Source organism: Athene noctua, chromosome 18 (assembly GCF_965140245.1).
Source record: "Athene noctua chromosome 18, bAthNoc1.hap1.1, whole genome shotgun sequence".
In the NCBI taxonomy this organism is placed as follows: Eukaryota; Metazoa; Chordata; class Aves; order Strigiformes; family Strigidae; genus Athene; species Athene noctua.
The window spans coordinates 13999372-14025708 of NC_134054.1; the positions used below are offsets into that span (position 1 = coordinate 13999372).

General features: G+C 49.8%; 1 protein-coding gene across 1 annotated transcript in view; it reads right to left on the reverse strand.

Moving 5' to 3' along the window:
• The window catches only part of RNF213 (ring finger protein 213), a 51258-nt gene that overhangs the window by 24002 nt on the left and 919 nt on the right, over positions 1-26337 (reverse strand). The window contains exons 2-28 of the mRNA XM_074922230.1: positions 24023-24306; positions 22800-23486; positions 22007-22188; positions 21155-21298; positions 20715-20902; positions 20211-20491; positions 18848-19105; positions 17867-17893; positions 17631-17812; positions 16916-17114; positions 16185-16240; positions 15751-15904; positions 15114-15266; positions 14411-14509; positions 13443-13565; positions 12748-12928; positions 11986-12159; positions 11548-11706; positions 10659-11257; positions 10194-10359; positions 9374-9591; positions 8704-8844; positions 8365-8526; positions 6782-7919; positions 4949-5142; positions 4429-4572; positions 154-3747 (exon numbers count right to left, since the gene is read on the reverse strand). Of these exons, the coding sequence (XP_074778331.1) occupies positions 154-3747; positions 4429-4572; positions 4949-5142; positions 6782-7919; positions 8365-8526; positions 8704-8844; positions 9374-9591; positions 10194-10359; positions 10659-11257; positions 11548-11706; positions 11986-12159; positions 12748-12928; positions 13443-13565; positions 14411-14509; positions 15114-15266; positions 15751-15904; positions 16185-16240; positions 16916-17114; positions 17631-17812; positions 17867-17893; positions 18848-19105; positions 20211-20491; positions 20715-20902; positions 21155-21298; positions 22007-22188; positions 22800-23486; positions 24023-24220 (9801 nt within the window). The 5' untranslated portion in view covers positions 24221-24306. The remainder of the gene's footprint in view (positions 1-153; positions 3748-4428; positions 4573-4948; positions 5143-6781; positions 7920-8364; positions 8527-8703; positions 8845-9373; positions 9592-10193; positions 10360-10658; positions 11258-11547; positions 11707-11985; positions 12160-12747; positions 12929-13442; positions 13566-14410; positions 14510-15113; positions 15267-15750; positions 15905-16184; positions 16241-16915; positions 17115-17630; positions 17813-17866; positions 17894-18847; positions 19106-20210; positions 20492-20714; positions 20903-21154; positions 21299-22006; positions 22189-22799; positions 23487-24022; positions 24307-26337) is intronic.

Genomic DNA, 26337 nt, shown 5'->3' on the forward strand with positions numbered 1-26337 from the left:
TCAGGACACACCACGCTCGCCGAGACACCCCCCCGCGCAGGCGGGCGCTACGCAGCGAGCCTGCTCGGGTGTGGCCAGCACACAGCCCTGGTGGGGCAAGCAAACCCCAGCGCGGGCCGGGAGGCTCCGGAGAGGACTCGGCAGGGCACTCACCTCTGTAAAGACTGTTTGGTACCCGGCCCCAGCGCGGACGTGAGCTCGGAGGAAATCTGCGAAAGACGTGTGCTGCTGCTGCTTGAAGTAGATTTTGGCCAGCGAATCTGCCATAAAGAAGCCCACGGAGTTGCAGAGGCGGATGACGGCGTCCGGGGTGGCACAGTTCAGCAGGGCCAGCTGCGCCTCCCTCTTCACGCAGCGCAGGAGCTCGCCCGGGTGACACGCTGGTCGCAGCCTCTCCGTGGTCTGCAGGACCACCGAGGCACAGGTGGTGGGCTGGTAGCCCACAAACACATCCGAGGGGCTGTACCTCTGCTGGCTTATGAAGTGCTCTTCTGTATTGGCCGCAGCGAACTCCTGCACCCACTTCTTCAGCTCCTTCACGGTCTCCCTTTGCCCCTTGTCCAGGACAGTGCTGATATCCAGGTAGTGCTTCTCCAGCCTGTTGATCAGCGGGATGGGGAAGTGCTTGTACACCACGTCCTTCTCCTCGATGACGATCAAACGGAACCTGGGGTGCACTCGGCACTTCACCCGGTGGGTGCCCAGTCCCAAATCAACATACTTCTGGCCAGCGAGGTACACGTAGTATTGATTGAGGGCATCGTAGAGGCTTTCATAAAGGTTTTGCAAGTTGAGGAGCACAACCATCTGGCCAGTTTCCATGCAGACCTTCACACGGTTGATGTTCCTGCATATCTGCGTATACTCCTGGTCCTTGGGGAAACTGGAGCCAAAGATAATTTCTGGCTGTTGTCGGGCAGTAAAAAAAGCTTGCTGGAGGATCTGCAGAGCTGCATAATTCTCAGTCAAAACAAGCAGGTACCTGCAATCACCATCCTCACCGCTGCTGTGAATGTTCTGTCGCACCAGCTCAATTCTACTGATATCATGAGCATGTATTTCTCCTTTTTCTGGTAACTGCGAGGTGAATATTTCCAAGGCATTGACATCATCTTTGCCCCCGAAGTTACGAAGAACAACTTCAGCTATGTCTTGAGGCGTTGGCTCACTTTTGGAGCTCTTAGCTAAGGCAAAAAACATCTTTATGAGGCTGTAGTAGTCACGCAGACCAAAGAACTCCCTGTCTTGGGCCTTGCAGATATTTTCATATGCATCTGCAAAGTGACAAAAATACTGTTCGACCTTCTGCAGAGCTCCTCGTGCCGAGCAACAAATCCCCCTCGCGCTTTCTATAAGCTCTTCTTTGCTGGGGTCACCACGTGAGACAAAGATGCCTCGATTCATTTTAGCAGGGTCCAAAGCCCAGTTGGAAATGCCAATGAAGCCAACCTTTTTGTGAGGAAGAGGGACATCATCTATGCAGCCATCTTCCAAAAGTGGATGCAAAGTCTTCAAGGGCATTTTGGGAGAGTCTTCTGCCAGCCCAATCTCATCCAAAACCACCACTGAGACATACTCCTCCAAGTTCTTCCCTTCCTGGAATCGAGCACAGTGCTTGAAAGTACCTATGATTCCCTCTGGAGTGGAGAGAGGGCTGCACTGAAAGGACACCAGATGGATCTGCTTCAGGTCCTTGAACAAATCCGAATGAGCTGCTTGGCCCTGCATCGCATCAGCCACAATGGTCTTTGCAAGAGATTTGGAGCTCCCGGGCTTCCCGACAAGAAAGAGAGGGATTTTCAACTCAATGCAGATCACCATCATAAAGACGTTTTCCTTCAAGGCCAAGTTTCTTGCTATGGTATCTCGGAGGTGCACGCCACTCAGGAATAAGTCCTGCACCAGGGTGATTTCTTCCAAAATCTTTTTCTGAGTATTGTAAGGTTTTGGAAGAACCTGGCTGATGGCACTCCTATAGGCCTCCTTCTTCTCCAAGGACGCATGATAGCAGACCCCGACTGCCAGCACTAAGGACCAGATAACATTGTTTCTCTCAGCCATGCTCTTTGGAGCTCTCTTCTCAGCAAGGTACTTCTCCAGTTCTCTCAGGAGGAGTTCACTGTGTTTGTGAAACCACTTGAAAACTTCCATGCAGCGTTCCACATCCCGCAGGCTGACAAAGCCACATTCGTCATCCCTCTGCCTCATGTATTGCTGGGAAGCAAAAAGCACTTCTGTGATCACCTCTGCTTCGAGCTGCCCCACAGGGACGTGCTCCGTAACGCGCTGGACAATCTGCTGTATGTACAGTTTTTCGGTTAAGTTGTTCAGCTGCCCGAAGTCCCACACTAACGGGATCATGCTGGGTGGGAGCGCGTGGACCCGGTACACGAGCTGTCTCAGCGGAATAGATCCGAGCTTATCCTTCGTCTCATCTGCTTTGACACGGTAGCCCAATCCAGCTAATTCCAGGCGTTGGATCATCTTCGGTGTGTGCTTACGATAAGGGTTGCAGGCTGCTATGATCTGCAAGCCAGAGCAAGAGACCAGCGGCTTCCCCTGTACCGTGCGGTCACACAGAACTTCCTTGATGCTGCTTACGGCCTCCGTCGTGTTGGCTTCGTCGAAGAAGAGGACCGTGTCCAACCCGTACTGCTCCTTATTGGTTTTAGCCAGGGCTTCTGCTTCTTTGATCCTGGCATAAATCATCTCCGCAGTAGTACCTCCATGCACTTTTACAAGCTTCATGTTCTCCACCTCTACAAAGCTTCTGCGTAACTTGCACAGAAACTTTATAAGTCTGGTTTTCCCACAGCCTGTTTCCCCCATGATGACAACTGGGATGTTGCATCTGAATCGCATCTCAATGGCCAAGAGCTTCAGCACGTTGTCTGTCGTGAGCTCGTACGTCTCGTCAGGGTCTATCACCCAGGGGATTCCCAAAACCAAGCAAAGCTTCTCCAGCTTCTCATGACGAGGCAACTGATCAAACGGAACATTGAAGGGAACTCTTTGGAGTAACAAGCCGTTGTACAACCGTGAAGTCATGACATTTCTCTTGATAACGTTGCCATTCAAAGGATTAATGGCATCAACGCCGTCACGGCCATTAGGCTGAAAGTGGAAACCGATGAATGTCATGGACACACGATCTTCATTGAAAAATAAATACGGGTGAGGCTCAGACTCCCACCTCTTCCGAATGCGGAAAGGAAGAAGATCTTCTTCTGCAACGTTCTCCAGGCCGGAGGACCGCCTTCCTGAACTTTGATCAGAAATGTTTAGGGAAGGTGTTGCAAAATCCCTTGCCATTAAAATCATGAAGGTAACAACAAAGTTTTTAAAACCTTGCAAAGTGTCGTGGACAAAGTCAGGGTTGCAAAAGACAGAAGCTTCACAGTCTCTCAGCTGAACGTTGAGAAACCACGTGAAGTTTCGGAGCTCTGACCAGGAGGGATCTGTCACCCCACAGTGCAGGAGGAACTGCTGCAGGCACTCTGCCGGGCTGCCTTCCACCGAGTGCTCTTCGTAACAGAACGTGTCCAGATTGCACCCCTGGTCAAATCTTTTCAGATACTGGAAAGGTCTCTGGAAAGCCTCACTGCAAAATTCTTCCTTGTCCATTCCTGGGTCTGAAGCATCCCCAGACTGGTTCCAAAGCGTCTCCATTTCTAGTACTTCCTTGGGAGACTTGCATGTTACTTTAGGGAACACATCAAAGAAATTATACTTCTGGCTTGCTGACATCTAGAGAAGAAAATACATCACCACAAAGCTGTAATCATCTTCACTTTGTTGAATCTGTTCCTAACAGTATTCTTCCCTAAAATCACAGACCCAACCGAGAAACAGCAGCTAGCCTATACAACCACAACACTTCTCCCCCTCTGCATCGCTTCCTTCACTTACAGTACATCACAGTTAATCCTATTTCCTCCTCCGGTCTCCTTCCTGTAACCTCAGTCCTTTGTTACTGCCAGCCCCTCCTCAGTGCTGCCCCAAAGAAAAACAAAACTAAACCCAAGAAACTGTTGTTATTTATCCCTGTCATTTCTACACGCTGTCCTTACAGATGCATATAAATATTCTAGTACTTTCACACGTGCAAAGTAACGTGAGAAAGATTAGATTTTGCATTTTTATGGAAATGTTACAGCGAGGCCAGAGAGGCTTGGATAACAGGCCTTCAGGAATTACCAACCCAAGAAAACCCCCACAGGTATAATTTACTGTCTGGATTTACTATCGCTTGTACACCACCACTGTGGAGTGGGGATGCACAGGACACCCAGCCACAGGCAGGGGATTCCTCCACTATGGTTACAGTTACAGACTCTACAACTGATATGCAGCTGGATACAAACACATGGGCAAAATGATGGGGAAATTCAAAGAAATCAAGTCCTGCTGCGTACGTACGTGTCTTGCTGCTTTCTTTGGCACGGGCGATACCTCGAGGATTTCAATGATATACAAATGGCACTTCTGTCGTAGCCACATATTTCCATTATTATCTGTCAGATACTGCAAAACCAACAGCTTGAACAGAAACTCTGGAATTCCACTTTGTACCTATCACAAGAAAAGACAAAGGCATTTCCTCTGTATTTACTCATCGTAACCGCACAGCTGTAGAACAGTTGAGGATCTCTGGAGATCATCTTGTCCAACCCCCCTGCTCAAAGCAGGCTCAGCTGCCCAAGGCCATGTCCAGTCAGATTTTTACCATCTCCAAGGTTGGAGACTCTACGGCTTCTCTGGGCAATCTGTTCTAGAGGTCAACCACCTTGGTGGTAAAGAGTTCTTTATGTTACTTACTTACACAATAATTAGAAAACACATCCTAGTGAAATGGCTTACTAAGAAACAAAAACTTTAAAGCAGCAGCTTCTGCAAGGATCCACACAGAACTTCTAGGACAAGGCAGCTGTGGGAGGGATGTACTTACTGACGAGGTGATATCAAAGTGGAATATCATGGGCTTTGTCTGGTGTTTTCTCTTCAGGAAAGGCAGGAGAGATTTTAGCACTTTATCTTCATCCACTTCTGGTTCAATTAGTCTGATGGTTTTCAGAAGTTTTGTACAGTCAGGCTGCTCTTCTTGCAGTCTCTCATGTAGCCTCTTCACATACAGAGATTTCCCTGTTACCATAAAAACCACCAAAAGAATTAAAGCCATCAATACCAAACACATCATATTAAAGTCAGTCAAACGCTTAAGTACACTATCCTCTGAAATCTCTGAACCTCCCCAAAAGGCACTCCAGAAGAGGAAAGCCTAAACCTGGTTAGAGCAGCTCCAGCCTAGAATCAAAGCTGTTGCTGCTGGTGGCTACTGGAGGCTGTCATTGCCCACGTGGCTTGTTTGGCTTAGACTACCTGAGACAGGCTTTACTTTTTATTAGGAGTTAAATCTATCCTCTTATGCGGTTGTTTCTAAACTCAAAATATATGGGGGGGGGGGGAGGGGTTTGAAATGGTTCTTGTCAAAGACAAGAGCACCCTCGAGTTTCCGGCCTCAGCCTGTGGAAGCTTCTTGTGCAGCGCTCGGGCAGTGACTCGCGTTTGCTGCCTGTGGCCGCCGGGAGCCGGCAGCTGCTGCTCCCCAGATTAACACAGGGAGCAGAGACTGTGCCTCGTCCCCTGCTCCAGCCCAGCACACCCTTCCTGCTGTACGGCGGTAGCTTCACCCCACGAAGACTTCCCAGTTACGGGTGTCTGGGTGAAGCTCTCCTTTGGTGAGCTCCAAACTCACCCCCAGCAGGACAAAAGGTTTGTAACGCAACAGAAGCAGCCGGGTTTATGCAGCTTTCCAGACCGCAGCTAAGGCAGCAGCCATTCACAGGTAACAGCCAAGAGCTGCCTGAATTTCTGAAGTTTGACAAAGGATGCAATTTGTTACTAAAACCGCTCTGGACTTTCTCACCGATCCCTGGAAGATAACGCAGCACACTTTCCCTTTTGAGCCCAACCTCCTTCCCTGGGGCAGTAACTCCATCGCAGCCCAAGAGTGGCTGCTGTAAGGGGAAAGCACGGTCTGGTGCTGCTCCTGGATTTATGCACAAGGTCTACACAAGAAACACGTGCAGCCAGACAGCCCGAGCACTTCCTGGGCTACCAACCCCTGCCGGGACAACGGCCAAGGAACGGGGCAAGAACACAGCTGGCACACAGCGACTCCTTCCCAGTATTTTCTCAGTGATTTGCAGCTCAGGAGCTCCAGTGTCAGAGAGAGCATCTCTGTGTTTAACAGCATCTGATGGATGTTTCTCTCATGACTGTATCTAATCCCTTTCTAAGCCTGTGTAAAACTGTGGGCTCCACAATTTAACTGAGCACTGTTTAAGAACCACTTTCTGCTGTTGCTTTTCAGCCTGCTGGGCAGTTTTAATGCTCTCTAGCTTTTTGCATTCAGGCAGCCAACGATCATTTCCTATGCAAGAACAACAGGCAGGTTTTACAACCTTTGTCCCATCTCGTATGTTTTCCTGCAGGTACATTTAACCTCAGGAGGTCAGATTCATCCAGCATTAGCCATCTAGTTCATGTTAACGACAGAAGTCAGCAGAAAGCGACAGCTGCCAGGTTAGCAAGATGAACCATCTCTGGAGATGCCAATCTCAGGACAGACGAGCTGTCCTTACAGCCTTCACCTCACTGCCCTGACTAGAGTCTGAATCATCCTTTTTGACTAGATGCTTACAACTGGGGCAGAAAACCTGGCAAGGCAAAGCCCACTCTGCTTTTCAATACTCAGCAGACCCCACTTTGCCCATCTTACCCACACCGGCTCTTTTGGAGGACACAATCCCGACACACATGTTGTCCTTGAACACGGAAGCAGCCGAGCTCGAAGGCTGAGCGACTCTGTAGTGGTGCTGAAGGTATCGCTGGATTTCAGCCAGCGACCTCTGGGGTATCATGTGCACTTTGTACTGGCTGAAGACAGAGGGGATGTAGCTGTGCTCCCTCTCGCAGTTGCACAGGATGACGAGGCGATAGGTGCTGTTGTAGTGCTGCAGGTGCTGGAAGAGCTCCTCTGCTCTGCAGCTGACTTCGTAACTCAGCTCGTCTGCGTACAGCATGGTGTAGATCTTCTCTCCTCCGCTGCAGGGAATGAGGCACCTCCTGAGGAAGAGCCCCACTTGCTCAGCAGTGGTCTGAGGAGTGCACAGGAGAACTTCATCAAAAGTGGGAAGGGGCTGGTTGGGGCTGTTCATGTAGAGAGCCAGAGCAGACGTCAGCACCTCGGAGCGAGGGCAGGTGATGAGGTTGGGCTGACCAACGGACAGAAGGTCCCGCGGGAAGGCGCGTGTGACCCGTGTGCTCTCCCTGGCCAGGTTCTTCAGCCACCCGCCGAGCGTGTCGATATCCAGGCAGCTGGGGAGGAAGGAGCCCATGTCACACATGTAGCACTCCCAGATGCACTCCAGCTGCGCAGTCAGGTCCTTCTCTCCCTCCAGCACCCCTTGCAAGTCAGAAACAGCCTTCCCTGAGGTGGGAGGCACCTCGCTCCCGGAGGCTCGGAGGACATCCTCCTGGCTGCAGTTGGGTTTGAGGAACGAAAGCATCATCAGGGCATCCTGGCTGGGCATCCCCTGCCCCAGCTCTGTGCACAGGTAAACCAGCTGCTCCGCAGTGTAGTAGTTCAGGTAGAAATGCTGGAATCGTTTTTCATACATGAAGCTTTTCCAACTCTCCAGGAAACTCTCCATGGTCTTGCAGAGGCCTGGGAGTACAGCTGCCCTGTCTCCCTGCCCTTCGAGCACCGGGATCAGCCCCAAAGAGAAGTCTATAAGAACACACGATTCTCTTTTGGGTGAGCAATACACGTGGGCAAGCCAGGAGCGGAAGAGCATGTTCCCAGCTGAATAAAGGTCTATAAAGGCCTGTGCAAGTCTTTGGACATTGGAAAAGATCTGTGTGAGGATAGAAAAAAAAAAACACAACTAAGCTGTTTTACCAAGACAAGTCCCAGTCACGAAACCACAGGGAAGAGTTTTAATGAAAATAAAGGCTTTGGTCCCAGGCCAGGTGTGTCAGGCCTCGTGCAGGAGCAAAAGACTCTCTGTGGCTTTTTAACAGCAGTATCCCCAGGAAGGAATCCCCAGCTTGCTACAAAAGCACAACCACCCTCCCAGCCAGGAGCATCCCCAGTGCAGGCAGAGGGCGAGGGTCCCAGTCCACTGTCCAGTCTCCAGCTTAGTTCCACCTCAACGGGGACCCAAGGAGGGGGGACATCGATCTGCCTGCTACTGCTCTCCCCCCTCAGCACAGCTGTAAACCAGTCCCAAAAGCTGACATTCAAGGCAAAAATCCAACCCCAGCCTCAACATCAGTAACCCACTGGGTTAGAAATCTGACCTCAGAGAACTTCTCCACCTCCAAGCCTTGCTCCCCCTTCGTTGACATGAGCATCAGTTTGTTCTGCAGCTCGCGGAGCTCTGCCAGAGAGTATTTCCACGCTGCCTCGTTGTCCCCAGCGCTCCCCGGGAGGGTGAAGCGCAGGACATTGTCCAAAGAAACCTGCCAGGGAACAAGTCGTTAGCGCTGACGGGCACTGAGGCTGCACCCCTGAGGCAGGGCTGCGCCCAGCAAGGGGCAGCAGCCCCCAGAAAGGAGCCGGGCAGAGCGGGAGGAAAGCTGCAGCACGTTGCTGACGGGCAGCGCGCTCTGCGGGAGCGGGGGGCCAAGCAGCCACACCTTCTGCCCATCAGCAGGGGCTCGGAGAACGTATATTCCTCTGCTGTTGATGGCAGCTGCCAGCGAGAGTGACGACAGCTCCACAGAGCCGTGGCTCTCCTTCACCGTTTTCAACCACTCCAAGTGCTGAGCTGAAGCACGCTGCGGGAGGAGAAGACACGGCGCTGCCCTAATCGCTCTGACCCGGCCCTGCTCTCCAGGATTACACCCGTGGTCAGGACAAACAGCTGGCGCTGGCGTAAGAGTTTCAGGATGGGGAGGGAAGAAAGGAACGACCACTGGCCACAGCCTGGTCTTTCTGCACCACGGGAGGCTGAACAAACAGAGCCCACGGTGCTCCAATGCCTCCCGCTACAGAAACACACCCCTGCTGCAGGGAATAAGACAGAGCTTGCAGCCATCTGCCTTCCCTCTGCTGCATCTTGCAAGAGGAAAGCTACACCACGTCACACCTGAAAGCCTCAGCAGCGCTCCGGAGAAATCTGTGCTGTACCAGTTACAGCTGCTGGTTTTGTGCCACAGAAACATAAGGTATTTCTCTTCCAATAATAAGAGCTGCTGTGATGGCCCCACACAAGTGCAGCTTGCCCTGTGCAGTCAACCTTCCAGCCCCTCTTGGAAGGCAGAAACGCAAGAGGATGCAGAGAGGACGTGCTCCAGCAGAACTCACCAGTTTCTTGGGAAGATTCTCATCACTGTCCAGGGCTCGCCACAGCTTCTTCAAGCAGCACATGAAGTCCTCAAACCCCGACTCTTGCCTAAGCTCATAGAGCAGGGAGGAGTAGCCATGCACAGTGTCATGGAAACACGCCACACGGTCCACATCCATGTCATTCTCCCCAGCAGAGATGGACGCCAAGTCTACAAATACCTTCAGCTCATTTATATCTTAAATGAGATAAAACACATCAATGAATCCCCAATGAGGCAGCTTCATACGATTCCCCATCACCACCTTCTACAGAAAATGCAGAAAGGATGCCTTGGAAAGGTTTCTCCTGTGCAGCTTCCCTCCACCCACCCTGCCAGCAGCTCTACCAGGCGGTTCACCCGCCCTGGTGACATCCTTGGCCCCGGCTTTTCTCCGCACGCCACGAAGAGCCATTCGCAGCCGGGAGGGAGGCACAGGCCGTGTCCCCGCGCGCGTACGCCTGAGCTGGCACACACACAGCTAACCCTGCTGCTGTCCTGGTGAGGGACAGCCTCTGTTCTCTTCAGTGACCAGGCTGAGCCGAACGGCGGCCGCTACCCCAGGGCTCCAGCCCCAGCCCAGCGCTGGGGCAGGGCAGCTGCCGCGCGCTGCACGAGGCTGCGGCGGCCGGGGCGCGTTCAGCAGGACTGCCTCGCCGCACGTGCCACCCCAAACCCTCGGAACTGCCAACCCCAGAAGCTGTGAAGGCAAAAAGCATCAGGGACAGGGCCTCGCTCCTGCCCCCGCCAGACTGCCGCCCCCTCCAGTCCTATCGGCCAAACTCCGGAGCAGCACACACCTTTCAGTGCTTCCCGGACCCAGCAGACAAACTCCTTCTGCTGGGCCAGCTCCCTCAGACACCCACGACGGGTCACAGTGATCCCCTGCAGCAGTCTCTTGGCGTGCATAAGCTCGGGGCTGATGAAATCCAGCTTGTGTGTCTTGTAGGATTCAAGCTTTTCAGTCTACAAAGCAAGTGGAGCAAACATTCAGTCTGGAAATGGGAACCACCGCCCGTTCTCTGGCAGGGAGAGGAATCACCCTGAAGCCACAACCCAAACAGAGGGACAGCACCTTCCTTCTCTCTTTTAAGAAAGGTTACACAAAAGCGCTTTGTTTGAAAACTTAATTTTTATCTTAGATAAGCAATTTGGGAAGGAAATGGCTCTTGACAGACTGAGCTAGACTTGCAGGAAGGCTCAGGCTTACCCAAGCTTCCCAGCCAACACCCTGACAGTACAGAGCTCAAGTAGTGTGTACTTACTATGTCCAACAAGTTTTCCAGGATACTGAAGTCACCAGAGAGGTTTAAACTCTCTTTGACACTGGCAATAATCCTTGCAGCGTCAAAAGTTAAATGCATTTCATGGTACTGCTGGATCTGCTGAAATCGCTGATCAATCCAGCCTCTGTCTTCCCTGGGTCTAAGCTCACATATGGTATGTAGCTCAGCTTTGATATCTTCAGGATGATTTGTGAATTCCTGAAAAACTCTATCCACTTCAGAAAGCGTGAGACTTCCAGATCTGAGATCATTGTACAGCGTTTCATAGCTCACAAAACAAGGGTAGATTAGACTTCTGAAAACATCATCAAGGTCCAATGCAGGAACAATGTTCTCCTCCTCCTCCTCCTCCTCCTCCAACCTCTCATACTCCTCTCCCACCTTCTGCGCCGCTTCCTCCCAAAACTGCTGGAAGATCAGGCTGTCCTTGAAAGACTGCATTTTCTGGGCAAACTCTTTCACTTCTGGGCTCAAGCTGTAGTAGGTCTGCAGGGGTTTGTTTCCCACGTTCACAACTGTATTTAGTCTTTTTGAGCGCAGATCTTCCGCGTGTTGAAATTCCAATTCACCTACATACACTTTAAGACAGAGAGACAGGTCAGAGAGAGACCAGATGTCTGGCCTGTGTCCAGCTTCCTTCATCTACCTCGCCAAGCTGCAAAATGCTCCTGCACACGCGGACCCCTACAAATATCACCTGATGCCCAAGCACTCACACAATACTGCAAATGCTCCAGGTTTACTTCCCCCACCCCTCCTCATCCTTGCTGTGGTTTATAATAAAACCTGTTTACAAAACTTAGTTGTTTTCAAAGAAAATTATGTTTTCTGGAGTTGCCGCTTTCAAATTGCTCCCCCTGAACGTTACCTTTCACAGACGCCTGCACCTTCCTACACATGCTCAGGAAGGTTCCTATTGCTTTTTTCTCTTTTCTGAGAAGTGTCACTTCTTCTCGCCTCCTCTGCAGCAATTCTTTCAGTTGTCTCTGGAGTAGTTCTTTGTGTTCATTTAACAGCTGCTGGTGCTCTGAAAGAAAACTCATCTGTAGTCAGAAGGCAGATACTTCCCACCCCCTGCACCCGTTAACTCAGGTTTGGACTTGCAGAGTCACAGACAACACAAACGGGGGCTGGGAGCTCCGGATACAGGACAGGGACAAGGGCAGCGCTGCTAACTGCTGCAGCACCTCATCAGCACCACTAACCAGCATTACTCATCAACATTACTAATCACTGAGCCAGCTTAACAGTCAGCCGTGATTACTACAAGGATGCCAACACCACCACCCCTGCGTGATGCTCTTACTTATCTCCCAGATACAGATGAACTGTTTCTCATGCTGGAAAATCTCTTCCAGATGTTTCACAAGGATACACCCTTTCTGGATGTCGTCGGTGACACTCGTAATCACAGAGTCTGCTGTAGCCATGACACTCTTTGCTTCATCTGTAAGTTTTTCTAGGAGCTCTGTGTTTGTTCCTGTTCCAGAAACAAAGTGAGTAAAACCTACATCAGCCCCGCTTCACAAAACTAAGCAGCATCAATAACTATCCAACGTCATGATACAGAGCCCTTCCATCTCCCACTCGAATCCCTACCCAAAAGCCTGTGAACTCATCACGCCACCCTCCCACCTCTCATGTTTTTCTGAACAGAAACAGCCAGGATCTCAGGAGAGCAATTCAGAAACCTTCCCATGGAGAGCCCAGACCCAGACCCATGGAGGAATCACAAGCCATTTTGATCCATTCACATGAGCAACACTTTGCATTTTTGTGTAGCAATAACTTATTAGAACTTCTCAGAGAAAGAAGTTATGTTCTACAAATCCATTCCGTCTCCAGGTTCAGCAGTCCAGGACAAATCCTGAAGCAGCTGCAGTGGATTAGCACAAGAGGAACACTAGCTCCCTCTTCCTTAGCTTCTCCTCTCCAAAACCAGGCTGAACACCTCGAGTTTTGAGAATAAAACACGAGCAGGACAATTTTCATATATTTGTTTGGGGCTCTGCAAAGTGGGAGCGATGAGGAGAGAACAGCTTTTCACAGACTCCTATAACAGACATACCATTAAAGCTGAAGGCGTGTTTGATGTCAGGCCACGTAAGCACATGGTGCAAAATCTCATCAAAATCATCCTCAGACTGCCCACTCTTGACTGGCCACGACTTCACAATAATAGTGGATACAAGCCGGCTGAATCGGCCCATGCTGTAGGAGGAGATCTTCTCCAGGAGGTTGCTCTGAGTCTGCACGAGGCACACGAAGCAGAGGGGAGGGATGGATCCGCGCTCGGGGTCACGCTGCATCCGCCTTTGCCTCGGGACCAGGCACTGGTGTCAGCAGTGTCCCCCCCTCCAGGGCTGAGGCACCATCCAAACGAGCCGTGGGACATCACCGACCCCAGAAGTCGTGATGGCAAAAGCATTACAAGTATTTTTCACGGACCCTCTATTTATATATATAAATTTATATCTATCTATCTATATCTATTTCTAATATTTATATTTTTAATTTATATATATTAAATTTTTATATAAATATATTAAACATATATAAAAACATATTAAATTTATATATAAATTTCCTGATTTCTTGTCAATAGTTGTTTTGTTGCTGCTTTAACAAACTCAAACAATCCACAGCACCTCAAGCAGCGAGAGACCGAATGTGCAACTCTCCTTCCACCACAATGCACATCCCTACACTGTGCAACAGGAAATCTGACTTTTCCTTTTCCTGCCTTGAGGGAAAATACAATACCTGGCAAGCTGCAGTTACAGCCTCTGTGGCACAGTTATGGAAACACCACTCGATGGAAGAGTCAAGCTGTGTAAATTGGGAGTGCTGACAGCAGTAGACTAAGATTTGGTTAACTGGAGGCTCCTGTAGGGCAGAAGGGACATTTCTTAGCAGCTTAAAGTTTTCAAAGTGTTTCTTCTGAAAGCATGAAATAGTGCTGTTATTAAGAAAGTAAAAGGAACTAAGTCAAAAAATTTAAGTTTCCTAGTGGAGCCAAGCAACAGCCCATTTATCAGGGCCTGGAAGAGAGATGAAACACAAATAAATGCTTGGAAAATCTTTTAGGTTGTTTCCATCTAAACTGTGTTATTACTTAATATGCATCTCTCCAAGCCAAGCTTCCACCAGGAAATATTTGTTTCCTAATTACACCATGAAAATCAGCGGCTTAGACAATTTTGTAACTGATGTAGAAAAGAGATGAGAGGTATACAAGCTCAATTCAGAGGGGACCTACACGATCGGGCGTGTGTTTGGGAGCCCGGACAACACAATTTCTGCACAATGAATGAAGAGACAAGCGCCAACTTTGCTGCTGTAAGTCCTCGGGCACTTACTTTACACCCACTGTTTCTTAAAACTACAGGAGGGGTAATTGCTTGCAAAGTGCAATTTTCTTTAAAGCACCAGGGGAGGGGTCACTGCGCGACACAGAGCGGGGCCGGCAGGCTGCTGCAGCCCGACGCCCACCCCACCCCGTGGTACATTTTCACATCCAATTTTTGAGCCTTCAGAACATGGTTTAGAAAACAGCCAGTGGCTGTTTTTTGAGCCTTCAGAACATGGTTTAGAAAACAGCCAGTGGCAATTTTTATGACCGAAGCCACAGTGTTTCCACGTGCCCATTCAGGCACTAGAAGCTGTTCTCCGAGCACAGCAGACGTGCACCCGCTCTGAACCTGGCAGCGAGTGCCTGCAGGCCACCCTACCTCCTGGATTCTCCTCTCCAAATCTGCAAGTAAAGTCGTCTTCCACCTCTTGGTGAACTGTTCACCTGGAAAGCTGATCTTCACAAATTCATTCCAGGCCTGCAGGCAAAAAGCAAACAAACCCCAAACACTCGGTGTTGAGATTTAACATTCAAATATGGAAATTAGAAGCACTATGCTGAGGAGAGGCCCCACACTCCTCAGCCAGCCTGCAGGCCTTTCAGATGCTTCCATCCAGAAGAAAAAAGAGCACTCCCAGAGCTGCAAAAGGCAGCTTTTGAGCCCAAATAGTATCAAAATGTCCCATCTGCTGAAGGAGACATTTGGATGAACCACTTCCCCCTTGGTGCTGGAGCCTGTCGCGGGGCCGGGCTCTCGGGAGATGCTCTGCGCTTGGCTGCGGGAGGGCCCGAAGGACACGCGTGAGCAAGACTAAGCTCCAGCTAAACACCCTCATCCCAGCAATGTCTCTTGCAACAGGAGAAATAAGGTGAGCTGAGAGCACCAAATAGAGCCCTTTTCAGCCCAACAATGCTTAAAACAATACAGCTTCTGAGCCTGGAGTCTGTGCTGTCTGTCCCCATCTCACGCCTTACCCAGCCACAGCAGCTACAGTTCCCAGCAAAGAGCCATTAGACTCAAGACTATATGGTTAAGCTATGGTAAAACACCTTTATATTCATATTATTAGAAGATGACAAACCCGAAGTTCCCAATAGAAAGAGAATGTCACATGCTCCAGGTATTCTTTCAGTAACTTCTCGTTTAAAGCATTTCTGAACCAGGTTCGAGCATCTCTCAGAGCTTCAGTGAATGCTTCTACCACTGCAACTTCCTGCACAGCATCTCCTGGAACCTGCCACACACACAGAAGAAAAAAAAAAAAAAAAAAAGAATAGCTCAAGCAGAGCAACGTACAACTGTTTTAAATAAACATTTCTAAAAGAGAAGGCCTAAACGCATCCAAAGCACAAACACGCCCCGCAACAAAGATCCACGACTAGTTGAATAAAGGATGGAGGGAGGCTGGGAAAATGCAATGCTTACAAATGGTTTGTGCCTAAGAATGCTTATTCCAGGAAGTAAAGACAATATATTTTAAGGGAGGGTAAAAGACAGACATAAACCAAAACCCATGACAGCCAGCCTAGGCATTTGACCTTACTTTCAGTAAGGACAATCAAAGTTATTAAATGGTTTCACAGTTTTTTCAAACTACCACAATCTTGATCAGAGTATTAAGTTTTCCAAATTGAGAGCAGGTATGATCTAAAACCATTTCTGTAATACTTTTAGATATCTTGCTCGTACCACCCCACGAATGGCTCCTGGGTACTCACTGCTGCGGGCTGAAGCGTGGCAAGCTTCGAGATCATCGTGGCAGAAGTGACAGGAATCACGAAGAAACATCCCCGCTTCAGGCATTTGCAGATCGTCTTGTGCAGCTTGAGGCAACAGGTCAAGCAGGATTCCCAAGAGCGAGCTTCCAGAGCTCTGAAGGACAGCAAAAAAAAGGAAGAAGTTCCCTTCTGCTCAAAGTGGGGAAACAAAAAAATTTAAAAAAACACCCCACCAAATTCTATATAGCGTGTCAACTAACCATCCCTCCCTCAGATGGATTTCAAAAAGTGTTGCTGACAGAGGAACAGAAATACAGGATTCTTTTATTCATAGAGATTTCAATGCACATTTTCAAGCTATAAGCACAACCCCACCCCACAAGCACGGTGTAAATAAAAAGGATGATGCTCTCGCAGAAGTGCACCTCGGTTACCTGGCCTGTTCCTTATCCAGGGTACACAGCAGCGTCTTTAGAACACTCTCTACTACCTAAGAATGAAAAGATAGAAATATTAAACTGTGGAAGGAATTTTAGGGACTGGTTTCTCATTAGTTGAGGGGATGCTGTGGAAGAGGGAATCCAGTATTCTGCCATGCCTTCTCCAACACTTCCATAAATACGCCATAAAACTGCCAAAATTATTGACTGGCTGTCAGAGTCAGCACATATGGGGCTATTATTTAACCAAACAAAACCTGCACTTCTTAAAATCTAGGGGTTTCACATTTATTAACATTAGTAGCAGCATCCAGTTCCTGCTGTGCTCCCACAAACACAAATGTTTTCACAACAGGCAGGAAGATCTCTCAAACCAGCAGCCCCTTGCCCAAACATCCAAGACCTGGGTGAAAAATAGTTCCAGGCAGCCATCTGAGGCTCCCGGGATTAAAGCACTTGCTGTCAGTGACTAAGAGCAAATCCAGATGAGCAGACTCTTCTCTCATCAATGCCAACAACACTTTTTGCTACAGATACACCCCCTCATCTCCTCTTAGGAGTCTCCTACTTCAGAAGACTATTTTTGCTCTTAGCTAAATTTTAAGCTCTTTGTGCTCTGACCTGCTTCCAAGCACATTTCCTTCAGTGCCAGTTCTGCTAAAGGCACACTACGGCCCAGTTTCAGCCTTTATCCCTTAGCTGGGTAAAGCTGCCAGGAGACAAACCTTAGACCCACTCCACAAACGGTCCATGTTCTCTAATCTGTAAGAAACACCTTGAAGAGTAACTAATAAATCACTGGAGAAGTCTTCTATAAATTCAGGCAGGCTCTCCAGGGGCAGCACACAGATCCAGGACTTGACCAGAGTCTTATCCAACTCCATCAAGTATTTCTTTTCTTTCATTAGTTGCAGTAGAGTCTTCCTGGAGAGAAGGCAAAACAAAAATTTCGAGTTTGCAAGGTACAAAAGGCTAAGAGCTTGTTCAGTCCATGGAGGACTCTTAGCTTCACTCCTGTGCTTTTTTCATTTGCAGCTGAAGATCAGAAGAAGACCCCAAGACCCAGCGATCGCAGAAGCGGTGTCAAACTGCCACGCAGCAGCCCTCAAGAAAACTAAACTCCAGGTCTTGCTCAGATTCTGCACAACACGTATCATGAGCGGCTTTAACTCGCACCAGGCATCGCCAACCGCGCGAGCTGCTCCACAGCTCGCGGAATTAAGGGTTGTTTGTGTCTGGAAGGTAACATACCGCACAGCTTTGCGCCAGAACCTCTGAGCAGCCACCACATCTGCGTTCATATAGCCCAAATAACCACCATCAACATGCCACATCTCTCATTTTTCAGATACAAAGGGAAAAAAAAGGAGATAAAGTAAGGTGATCACCAAACCCCAGTGTCAAGGCACTGGATGTAACGAGTAATTCTCGAAAACTCACGTAACTTGCTGCTTCCTTGCCTCGGCAAATGGGAGCCCTTCCAGCCCTGCCCAGACATCTTCTTCCATGGGCAAGTGGTCATGCTGCAACGGGGCAGCAAAGAAATGCAGAAGGGGAATAACCCAGACCCACTGGTCTACTTGGGCATCAATGCATCTCTGGCACAAGTTTGTCAGATGAACCTTCAAACTAGAAAAAAAAAAAAACAAAACAACAACAAAAAAACCAAAACACACACGGTAAAAGAAGAGCTTTTGACAGGACTCAAGAATGTCCCTGGAGGGGGGAGAGCTACATCTCAATCTCACTATGTACCTTCAAATAACTTCTGGTAAATATTTTAGCTCAATCTCATCTTCACTGAAGAGTATATACGGTAAAAGTTTACGACTCAAAGCTGTAATCTCACTTGAATCTCTGCACAAACCCCTCTGAGGCAGCACTAAGAAGTACCAACACTTTATCTCCAGTTTCCACGTGAGCCCCCAGCTGGGTCAGGGATCGGGTGACACAGAGGCAGCTCTAGGGACATTTCCCAGCCCCCCTGGTTGGGCTGAAGCACTGCGAAGGTCTCCAGCGGGCAATTCCTTTGCTGCAGCTGTGCAAGTGAAGAACTAGGAATCAGAGTGCCAGATGAGCAGTTAGACAAGAGTCTGATAAGCAGGCACTGCGGAAAATTCAACAAAGCACATGTAATGATGCGTGTCAGAGGAGAAGATCAATCCAAACACGCGTTTAAATGAATAAACACGTGACGATCCCAATCACTGGAGTTTGCAAGTATGAGCAGCAAACAGAAGCTAGAAACCGCCTGACATAAATGGGTAGCAAGTAAGATTTTTATATATAAAGAAAAAACAGTAGTTTTAACTCAATCTGCTACTCTGGCATGTAATGACAAGTTGCAATAAGGGTAATCCTGTTTGGACAAAAGGAAAATATTTTTCACATCAAGAAAAGTATGTGACTAAGGCGGCCCCAAAGAGGTTGTGCAACCCTGGAGTTTTTCAGAACTGCAACCTTGCCTGGACCTTAGCCCTGCTTTGAGCAGGAGGTTGGAACAGAGGCATCCAAAAATCCCTTCAAATCTGATTTTCTTCTGACACTAGAGAGCTGAATTCCCTTATTGTTTTATCACAGGGTGCTACGCTTGCAGCAAAAGCAGCCCAGGGAGTTACCTCCTAGGGGTTCTAGTAACATACATACCTGGCAACTGCTGCAAAAACCTTCTTGATATGACCAATCTCATCCCGTATGGCTTGCTGCGACACCTTATCCAAGCACAAGAGGCTGCACAGGGCAGCCAAATCACTTTTAAATGCTGGAAGCTCCAACTTTTCAACTACTGTGAGAATGGTGAGGCCCAGAGCCAGTTTACTTTTTATGACTGTGTCCCCCTGCGATGCTTTCGCATCTTCTGGCGCGAGGAAAGGAAGGGTGATTTTCTTCATATACGTTAGCAACAAATCATTCACCTAGGATAAAGAAGGGAAGAAACAAACCAGCCCCAGCATTAGTTCCCCAGCAAGTCTTTTTCCCCTGAAGCCATTTTCCCCTGTGGGTTACAGCGAGGACGCTCCGTAGCCCTGCACAGCCCACGGCCCCGCGGTGCTCCGGGATCCAGGCACACGGTCCCGGGCACCACCAGAACACGAGGCGCTGCACCCCGGCACCTCTCCGTGCCTCCAGCTGCCACCACTCAGCTCCCAGTGCCCCCTCCCAGCCCAGCAGCGCTGGGGACAGGGCAGAGCAGGGAAGGACACGGGTGAGCTGAGCAGTGGCCACCCAGCGCTGCCTCACGGCACCATCGCACGCCGCGAGCGGACTCCGGCTTCCCAGAGGGCTCAGGCCTGGCTGGGAGTCAGAAAGGGAGAGATGCTTCTGTCCTTACCCACAGCCCCCAGAAGCTACGCTGAAACCACGTCCGGGGGCCCACAGCGCCGTGGTGCTCGGCATTAGCAGCGCACCCCGCCGAAGGGCGCAGAGCCCGCGGCCGCGCTGAGCTGCCCGGGGCTGCCATCTGGCGGCCTCCCCCGCGGCACCAGGCCGGGCAGAACCAAACCAGCAGCCTGACACCCGTCCGAAGCCCCAAAAGAGACATTGCGACATTTCTGCCATTTTTCATAATTAGGCCAGGTAATAAATTTAGGACTCCAGAAGCCCCGTCCGCATCGCCGCTTAGACCTGGCCCTGGAGGAGGCTGCCTCAAGGCAGGTTTGGAGTCAAAGCCGAGCGCAGGTAAGGTGAGCACAGAGCGACTGGCAGCGAAACTAAAGGGCCAGGCTCCCGAAATGGATATCCAGACACAAAACCCACTCAAGTAAGAAGCCACCACGTCACAGCCCTGCTGCTGACCAACACGGGACGCTCAGAACTGCACCCAACTGCGAAGGTGTGACCCGAGTTCCCAAGGCAGACGGTGGCAGCCACCCCAAAAGGATCCCCGCCGGGTCTGTCACGCCTCAATTTTTTGACTGGAAAAGCAAAGTTAATCCAACAAGGTCAACAGCAAAATTAAAAGTTCTGTGTTTAGTAACTGAATGTCTGACTTCTAGTATCTGTTAGAAGAAAACAGATTACCTGCTGTGAGCCAAAGTCTAACTCTGTCCATGGCATCTCCGTGCCATCATGTACCCACGGGTTTGCTGTAACAAAGTAAAACTGTCTCAGCTGGAAGAAGAAGTTTCTCAGGTTGTCGCCACTCCAGGTTCCAAGAATGCTGAAGATATTTTCTAACATAACATTTGCAGCTATTTTCTTCCCTTCCACCACGTCTTTGTTTTTATGACGAGAAATCACCTTCCACAGGTTCTTCACTATAGAAGGCTTTGCACACACAATATCATCATACTGATGCCATTCTAGAACAAACAACAGAAAACGAGGAAAACAATTGTTTGAGAAACAAACACACATTTTGCACAGGTCTTCACTCTTTCAGCTGTCCACAGAAACACCCCCCGACCCATCCAGACAGTGCTAATAATAATGCCAGTCCACACAAAGTTTCTAACTCAACAGATCACCCCACCAAAAAAACCCCATGGATCATCCCAGTATGCAGATCCAGCCAGAAAAGCTCACCTCTGTTGTTGAGGAGGTTGCCTTTTATCAATAAGCAGCGGTTCACATAATTATTTGAACTCTTGTAGATAAATTCATACTCCCCTTCACCACAGGCAACCCAATACTTGTAAGGAATGTGCTTATCAATATTTTCCTTTGCAAGAGTTACAGTGCCTTCAATGAGGTATCCGTGTTCTTCTAGACACCTAGGAAACACAAAATACAGCAAAGGACATGTCAGCTCATCTATATACTTCCTTTTCCATGCATCACTCCATTTTTAGTAAGAACAGGGACCATTCTTTCAGGATGAAAGTTTTTGAATTGTTATCTCCACTGTGAAAACCCTCTGCAGCAATACCCACCTATGAGCATAGAGCTACAGTCTGACATATTAAATGAAATTCTCCAGAGCCAAAACACTCTGGTGCCTCCGTGCGACTCAGGAGGGTACGTACTTGGTGCAGATCAGCTCACAAACGTTGTCCTTCCAGTCTGCATAGGGATGAACTCCTTCAGCCCTGATGAATACTTTATGGGTCTCAGGGTTTATTTTGAAGTCTTTGGATAATATTGCATGGAAATACACTGTAACACCATCACTCTGGCACACAAAACTACAAGAAAGAAGGAAACCAGAAAGAATTCTTTTTTTTAAAACACTTTTTTTTCAAAATCGCACAAATCGTTATAAACAACAAAAAAAGATTTGAGCCGCCAGCTTACTGGGTGCAAGACCCATAAGCTCTGTCAGCAGTTCACTCGACCTGACGCTGCGCAGCCCGCCTAGCGCAAAGCCCAGAGCAAAAAGGGAAGGTGGGTTCCTACAGGCAGCACGGAACGCTCCGGCCACGAGCATCCGGGTCGCTGCACTGCTAAGGCAACGGAGACACCTCACCCAGCAGTCACCTGAAATGGCTTTATCCCTCCTCCAGCTCATATACATTAGGCAAAACAAGTTATACTAATCAAACCAGCTCATTAATCTGAAGAGTTACATGTGTGAAGCACAGGTTGCTCCTAAGAGTAAGAAATAAAAGGCCACCTTTTTACTCATCAGATACTCAAAAAGGTTCAAGTGCCGAGTGTACCACATCACCCGGTACACAGCTGTGCTGCAGCTCCCAGTCAAACACTGGCTCTCTTTTGCAAGAGCAGCCCTTTACCTCATTTTTAAGGCAATCCTATTTCCACGTATCCAAGACACATGCAGACTGAATCTTAGTAGTCCGATCCCCTGGCTCAGCCTGGAGCCCTCCCAGCAAGCCCCGTAAGTGAAGAATGCCGGGGAGCAGCAGGGTGGGTCTCACCTTTCTTTAATCTTATCCACAGGTTTCTGGTTCGTTTGTTGCTTTTTGTCCTTGCGACCATTGGTCACAGCTGAAGCATCATCCTTTCTAGCAGCCTGAGATCCTTTGGTCTGACTTCCCTTCTCAGTCGCTTCCTGCGTTTTCTCACTCGGGGTCTTCTTTTTCTGTTTTGCCTCTTCATTCTGCAATAGGAAGAAGGACAATGCCCCGTGAAACAGGAGACCCTGGAAGTACAACATCTGCAGAAATATCCACCACCTCTTGAGAGGGGTGGGGGTGCCCAGAAAGCACAGCACACCAGCCAGCCTCCTACTTCTTGGAAACACTGATCCCTCACCGAGGGAGCTACCGGCTAAGGAACAGTGCCCGGCTGTGCGAGGAATCCAACACTGGCAAGAAGTCAGGTCAGTAAGTCACAGAGCCCCAGAGGATGGGCCGTGAGGAAAAGGAAAGACAACCAAGAGCAACTTAGAGCTTCACAGGCCTGTCTGAGCGGAGCACAGACACCTGCAAAGGATGAAGATCTCACAGGGGAGATCCCACAGAGCTCACTGGGGAAGGGACGAGTTCACAGCTCCTGGAGGCAACTGAGCAACCGCACAGTGGTTGTGCTGGAATTAACACACGCAGGGGAGAGCAATACTCAGAAAAGAAACACTTCATCGTGCTCCCTGCTGTCTTCTTGCCTCCCCAGCCTCGTGGTCTTCAGCTTTACCAACAGCACAAACGAGTCACAAAGGGAAACTTGGCCCGGCTCATCCAAGTACTCACCGGTGCTCCCTCACGTGCTTACCCTGGGAGTCGAAGAGCTCACTTGCTGCCCCGTGTCCTGTTTAACCCTCCCAGCCTGCAAGCTCTTGACCACAGGCAGAGTCTTTGTGTCGTGACTTCCATGCTCAGCACAAGGAGCTGCAGCCTTACTTTTAGGCGCTCCCGTATCAGGAGACAACCCAGAGGCAACGCTCGTTTTCTCCCCAGTTGAGGCCAGTTTCTTACAGCTCCCCGAGGACTGGGAAGCTGGTTTGGTTTCTGGAAGCTGGCCAGTGTCAGGAGCACAGCTGTTCCCTTCTACATTACTCCTGCCCGTTTCTCCACACTCTGTGGTACTTCTACCCTCCACCTTCTCCTCTGGGGCTGCAGAGCTCGGAGCCGGGGCAGCCCCACTGTCCGTGCTGCTCTGCTTCGGGGGAGCCATCACACGGACGCTGCTGCGACTGCCTTCCGCCACTGCTTCCCGGCTCCCAGCTTCCTTTCCCGAGCGCCCCGGCGCCCCGTCGCTCTCACGGGCGCCTCCGCCGTCACCGGCAAGTACATCAGCACCTGGTTCAGCGGCTTCACTGCCCAGGGTTTGGATTTCCTGTGGAGTAACACGTGTATCGGGCAATTCTGTGCTGTGAGCTGGTGCTGTGCTTGAAGGAGGCAGGGAGCCCTGCTCCCCAGAGCTGGAAGGACCCGCCTTTGCCTTATTCCTCTTCTTTTTCTATATAAACAAAAAAAGAAAGAACAACACAATGTTTATTCATTGGTAAAAAGAAATTCTTTGTCACCTCCTCCAGCGCAGATAGTACCAACATCTTCCTGCACACCAGGTTAATGGAGAACAACCAGGAAGAGAAAGGACAAGACCAGCCACCATCCTTTATAGCAGGGGAAACGCAAGTAACTCTTGAGAATTCTCCAGCTTTAATATTCGAGACTTTCTCAGCAGGAACACAGAGCAGTGCTGACATGATGCTCACTCACAAGACAGACCCAGTCCTAAGCTGAACTCTGTTCCACCTCCCTCAGTGCAGCAAAGGCGCCGTTAGCAGGAGCTGCACCGCTCAGCACATCACCGGGCCACACACACTTCACGTCAGCAAATACATCCACACGCTGCCTAGGAACCCCGGCAGCAGCTCCCGGGTGCAGGCCAAAGGGATTCGTGGTGACGCAGCCCAGCCTCATCGCTTCACAAAAGAGAGAGCAACAAATTACCAGCTACCCCTGCTCCTCAGCACCGACAAAGAGCCTTACCCTCTTCCGTGACTTCTCAGAAGAATCACCAGCCGTGCTCTGAGGCGCAGGCTCTGAGGTGTCACTCGGAACTGCGACACCCTCGAGCAGCGATGCTCCCTCTGCCTCCGCCTGTGTTTCAGTAGAGGACGGAGGCCCACCTGCTGTGTGTCCAGGTGTGGTCTCTGAGGTGCTGATCAGAGCTTTTGCCTCCTCCATTGTGTCAGTGGTGGAGGAACGGCCCTCAGCACCTTCTCCCTCCAGCTCTCCTCCAGGGACTGGAGCGAGCTTCCCCGCTCTTCTCTCTGCAACAGAGACAAGGCTCTTGTTAGTCAGGAACGAACATTCCTCAGCTGGGGGTGAGCGAGCAGAGTCTGCCCCTGACTAAATGTATCAACTGAACACACAGGAGCTGCTTTGTTGTTGTTCCCCGTTCAACGGCAAGGACACCATCCTCCCCAGCACAGCCTCCGTCCCTCTCCAAGGCCCCTGCAGTCAGCAGCAGAATAATTAAGATAAGAAACAGCTGTATTGAGGTACTGATCTGTCCCTGTCCTTCTCCAGCTAACGCGCTACTGCCCAAAGCAGCAGGTGCCGGGAACCACAACGGCCTCTCCCAACGCTCGAGGAACCCCGAGCTGTGCGGGGACAGCGCGGTGGCACATCTCAGCTTTCACAGCCCGTGGGACCTCTGCCACGCCGCTGAGTGTTGTGTCCAGGAAGGCTTGGGACAACAACCTTTTCACCTTTAACAGGTTTATCCAGTCCTTAAAACCCATGAAGAGGCAGCTCACACCCGAATCAGAGCAGATCTCCCCCTTCTGCAGATCTCAGTTTGAGAGCAAAAGCTTTAACCAGTTTGAGTGGAGATCAACCAGCACCAAGAGACACTGATTTCCTCAGGGTATTTTTGGGAGCAGGGACAAAAAAAAAAAAAAAAAAAAAAAAAAATCACAGTGAAGGTAGCTCACAACTCCCCTGCCCCCTGTCCTGACCCCTCGGAGCGATTCTCCCCCCGGGTCACATACCAACCGAGGGTGGATTGGGAAGGGCAGCAGAGCAGAGCTTAAGGCACGACCTTAACATACCTGGCTCCTGCCTCCCCTACAGCCTGGGGACAGGAATGACAATCGACCACCTCCTGACAGCCCCCTGGGCCGTGGCCCAAAGGCAGCGGTACCTGAACTTCAACACCTATCGTGTGCTGGGCCTGCGCAAGTGGGAAAGTATTTCATCATCTGAGTTGGGCTGAAAAGTACCTGACAAAAGTCAATTATCTCAGACCCTAGAAATAGTGACACTAAGTGAGACCCTCTGAGCTCTCCCGGCCAGCAGTGGGCTACGACCAGCATCTCCCCTGAGCTGGGACGTCTCTGGGCACAGACTCCTCCAGGTTTTAAGACCGCCTGCCCACAAAGGGCAAAGCCAGACTTCCCAAGGCTCAGCTATTGCCCGCTGAGCGGTGCTGATGCATTGTGAGCATTTAAACTCAAGAAGAGGCAAATCTTAACGATAGGCTGGCCTCTTCCACCCACCTCCCCACCCATCCACGTGTGTGAATATGCACATTTGCCTTCACCAGTGGGGATGTCTACATATTCCACAGGATCCAAAGATTTGTCTACGTGTGTGTATGTTTTGTATTTACACACATATTACTTTGATTTAGGGTACCTTGTAGTAAATTAGCGTGAACCTTAGAATTCTCAAATCTGTAATTAAGTCGCTGTTTTCATTACAACCTAATGAAATTCGTAACAAATCACCTTGTTAATCTTTTAAATTGGTCAATCATTAAGTATTCAACCTTTTGATTCACCTCGCACCATTAATAAATCTTGAATTGCTGCTAAATCATAGCTGTGTCAAATATTTCATGTGCAACACAGCCCAAAGGCTGCACCTCGCTTAACGACAGCAGGTTGGTTTGTACCTGAAGCAGGCACCCTTTGCGACATTGTTCACGTCCAATTGACTATCACGCCACTATCTGAAGAGTTTAAACTCTTCCCTGAGCTTTTCCTGTTCCTCGCTGACTCTGTTGACAGGGCTTGGCCTGCACATATTTACTTAGTGGAACTCCCTGGTCCCTCAGACAGAGCATATCTACCTGATAAAGCACTACCAATCCTTCCACCACCTCTAACCTTTGCCAGAAGCAGGGACAAAGCTTCTGGACCACCAAAACAGAGGCTTCGGATGTTTTTCCTACAGCATGTAAGAGCTGGAGATCCTGGCTTTGTTCCCTTGCCATTCTCAATTGCAGAGGGGTTTGCTAAGAATTGATCTTGTCAGGACTGCAGCAGGCTGATTCTGATTCAGTGTAATCTTTTAGG